Source organism: Micromys minutus (genome assembly GCF_963924665.1).
Source record: "Micromys minutus genome assembly, chromosome: X".
Classification (NCBI taxonomy): domain Eukaryota; kingdom Metazoa; phylum Chordata; class Mammalia; order Rodentia; family Muridae; genus Micromys; species Micromys minutus.
The window spans coordinates 38,781,351-38,785,431 of NC_137970.1; the positions used below are offsets into that span (position 1 = coordinate 38,781,351).

The window sequence follows — 4,081 nt, forward strand, 5'->3', positions numbered from 1 at the left end:
AGCTCACTAAAGATAGAAATTCCTATTACTCCACAGAACTTTTATCAAACAATTCAACCTTGTCTTACATTAAAAAAAAATCTCTTATTCTTCATATTATCTTTTCACTGGTCTTCATGTCTTATCTTACCCCCTTCCTTATTTGTAACTAAAACTAGGCATTAATGTCCCATGGAAATTCCATGGCCTTCTTTGTATTATCATTTTATGTGCTGATTGGATTTGGCTTGGAGATTCAAAGAACATAGGTTCAACTAAACTTTAGACAAAATGATAAAGCAATGAAAGAGTAAATAAGTTTATTATAATTTATTAGTTCATACATTGAGTAATCCAATCCAAGTTTGTCTCAATTGATATTACAAACAACAGACAACAATCTCACAGCTAATTAGTTTATTACTGTATTTGTTTCACCAATATGTGACATTATAGTTCCATGAGAATTGCTTTTACAAATTCATTTGTTCTTAGGTAATACTAAAATGGAACTTGTTGAAATTATTCAATTTGCTTTTAAAGTAACAGAACTCTTGGTTTTAACATTGAAATGTAGCAACAAATATATCAAGCATATCATTAAGAAACAAAGATTGTGAAACAAATTAACTTTCCATTAGCAGAACATTTGCAGTTCACCAAAGCAAATAAAAGAAAATATATGCTTCATTCCTGTAACCTATAACTTCTCCACTCCATGGAAGGCTGATAACATTTCAAACAGGAAGTGAAAGCTCAACTTTGCTTGCAGCTATTTTTTGGAGAAGCTGCAGGACATGTACCTAGGGTGAACCCTGTCCATTGCAGCCATGGGACACAAGACTACAGATCTCCGTTCTGATCTTTCCATTTGTTCTTTAAGAGCTTCTTCATATAGAATAGGGAAGAAGCTGGGAAATGTGTCATTGATCTTAGCCCAAACTTCTAGAACTTTCATTTTACTGGTTTCCATATGGGCCCGGGGACCCCACAGGAAATCATATCTTGGGGATTTACCCTCAGACATTTTTCGAATCTCAAGGTAATTTTGCTCAACCAGATCTTTAGTGATGAGCCTTCGTGGTTCCCCAAAAATCAAGTGTTTCTTCCCTGCATATACTCCTAACACACTCAGAAATTTCCAGATCTCTTCCTCAGTGGCACGGTTGCCTTTTGCGAAGATTAGACCCAAGATGGTCATCAGAAGACCCATCTTTGGCAACCCCCTCTTGCCACTCAGAATTTCAGCAGTGGAGAGACCTAGTTTGCTGACAACGACATAGGATTGACTACTGGCATCTATTTTTTTTAACTGCATTCCAAAGACCATTTCTATGCGGGAGGAAGCTTTCCTCAGGATGTCAGAAAACCGTGTCTTGTATTTCTTGTTGACCACCCTCCGCATATCAGCATCTGTAAACTGCTCACTCTTCTCAAACTTCTCTAGCAGGAACTCTACCAACAAACTAGCCTTCTTGGTAAGAGGATCTTTGCATATTGGCAGAGTGATGGGTTCTTCTTTGAAGGTACACTGACTTTCTGCATCATTACAGCAAGCAGAAGCCTCAGCACCTTGATCAGAGCTTGTGCTGGACAAATCTGCATCAGGACATGTAGAAAACACAGCTCTCTGAGGAGTGCAAGCTCCAGAAGAGCTTGGGGAATAGGCTTGGCTAACAGGAAGAGATTCTGACTCTCTGCCTGCAGTAGGGTGATCACCCTGAAGACTGTGGCTATCCCTGCGTGCACGGTGACGTTTAGCACGGGAGTGGCCCCTATTCTTGTGGCCCCTTGGCATGACAACAGGGGTTAGAAGCAACAGCCAGGGTTGTAGTCAGGAGAACTCGAAAGGCAGGAACCTGGAAGGACAGAATAACAACATGTAAGCACCATACCATTGCAAAATAGAGAATACCTTTGCTTTTTAGAAAGGTCTCTTTCATTGCTTTTGTGGAGGGCAACATACTGTGTTCCTGTTCTCCTGTTCAGCTTGGTTAGAACTACTGTTCTATTGGTCAGCTTGAATCCCAAGAATCCTGCAAAAGAAATTAGTTTGTTAGATTTCTGTATGATAACCCAGTTACCTAGAATGAGAGAACAGGCTGTTCCTCCTGAATAAGAGTCAAAATGCTCATGATCTATATTCCCAACTATCTATGTATGCTTGGTTGTTCAAGTCAGAAGAGCCACTTCCCTTTGTTACCCTGAAGTTCATTCCACAAACTTCTCTAGTTGCACACAGTAAATTTTAAAAAGCATTTCACTACTACCACTCTATTCAGGACACGTCAGGACTCCTGATGATTCATCAGGGGAGATATTGACGAGCTCGTTGCTATTACCAAGAGTATGATTCCCACACTCTATAGACCCAAAGAAGTTAAGCAAGAAAGGTCCAAGTGAGGAAACTTGAATCTCACTTAGAAGAGGGAATAAAATAGTCATAGTAGGCAGATGGCTATGTGGTTATGGAAATTAGTGGAAATCTGCAACTTCCATTAGGTGAGGAGGTGGGGACATATCCAGAAGATTACAGAGACCTAGGATAAGGGAGGTGCCCAATGATCAATAGAAGTGACCTTAACTATGACTCATAGCATTAGGGGTATAGAACCTCAAGAGACTCCCTCCTACAGCCAGGCAGCAACCCCAGTGGAACATTAGAGATACCAATCCTCCCACAAAACTTTCAACCCAAAATTTATCTTGTCTACAGGAAATGCAAGCACAGGGGGTAGAACAGATACTAAGGGAATGACTAACCAATAACAGGCCCAACTTGAGAACTATCCCATGGCTTAACACAAATCCTTAGCACAATTTATGATACTTTGTTAGGTTGGCAAACAGAAGAAAGTTGTCCTCTGAGAGGCTCCACTCATCAGCTGACTCTGACAGATATTAGCCACAGCCAAGCAGTGAATTGTGGGCCCCGAAAAGGGATAGAAATTCTATGGGAAGATCCATAGAGTCAGTTAACCTGGACCATTGGGGCTCTCAGAGTCTGAACTATCAACCAAAGAATATATATGGGTTGGACCTAGGCCTCACTGCACATATGAAACATATATGCACCTTAATCTTCATGTAGGACACGAACAACTGGAGTGGGAGCTATCCCAAAAGCTTTTGCTTGTATATGATATATGTTCTAGGTATGCTACCTTGTCTGAAATCAGTGAAAGAGGGATCCCCTAGCTTCCCAGAGACTTGAAGTGCCAGAGTAGTGAGAAAATGGGGGGGAGGGGGCACCTGCTCAGAGAAGAAGGGAAGGGGAGGGGGAATGATTGTGGAAGGGGTGACTGGAAGGGGTCAGTGAGCAGGATGTAAAGTTAAATGAGTAAAAGGAAATTAAAACAAAACAAAACAAACAAACAAACAAAAAAAACCCCATATAATTCCCACAATGAGCAAAGTCCTCAGCAGGCAAGCCCCCTTGCAACCAACAAAACTCTCTTCTCCTTATTCTACCAGAGACAAAGTTGGGTAGTATATCGTGTGTGTGTGTGTGTGTGTGTGTGTGTGTGTGTGTGTGTGTGTGCGTGTGTGTCTTGATCCACAATTGTTATCATACAGATTTTTTCTATCTGCCCCTCTCCTTACCAGTTATGGCACACAAAATCTCTCCAGTTTTAACAATGAGCCTATTTGTAACACAGAAAGTCTCAAGAATTCACCTTTTGCTGCCTGAGTCTAAGATTTCATTCCCTTAGAGACCGTCGGGAAAGATAATGGCCTCTGGTTCCAACCACCAGTGTTCTGGAACTCCAGCGCCTAGAGTAAGAGTGGGACCCATTTGACCTCCTTTCAATGGTTAATTATGGTATAGGGGAACTCACAAGGGTTTAGTTTGTCACTGTTATAATTTAGATTATCCCCCAAGGCACTTAATTCTTCTATGCCCCTCTTACTTGATCGGAAGACACGGACGAAGGACTTGACCTTACAGGCCGTGAAAGCGGAAGTCAAACCTTTCTCCTTCCGGTCCCCCCTCCCCTTTTCTAAATGGCCAGTTCCATTGTTCAAGATGAAGGGGGAATATCTCCCCCCCATTTTTTTCCTGTTGATTTTTCAAAGGGTTCGATACCTCTTGGATGAACTA

General features: G+C 41.5%; 1 protein-coding gene across 1 annotated transcript; it reads right to left on the minus strand.

Annotated features, from left to right (window-relative positions):
- Positions 1-751: 751 nt before the first annotated feature.
- LOC308414878 (melanoma-associated antigen B4-like) lies at positions 752-1,777 on the minus strand (the record flags this gene model as incomplete). Its single annotated transcript, XM_080910069.1, has 1 exon — positions 752-1,777. One exon carries the CDS (start codon positions 1,775-1,777, stop codon positions 752-754), a length of 1,026 nt encoding a protein of 341 aa, XP_080766195.1.
- Between the last annotated feature and the right edge of the window lie 2,304 nt (positions 1,778-4,081).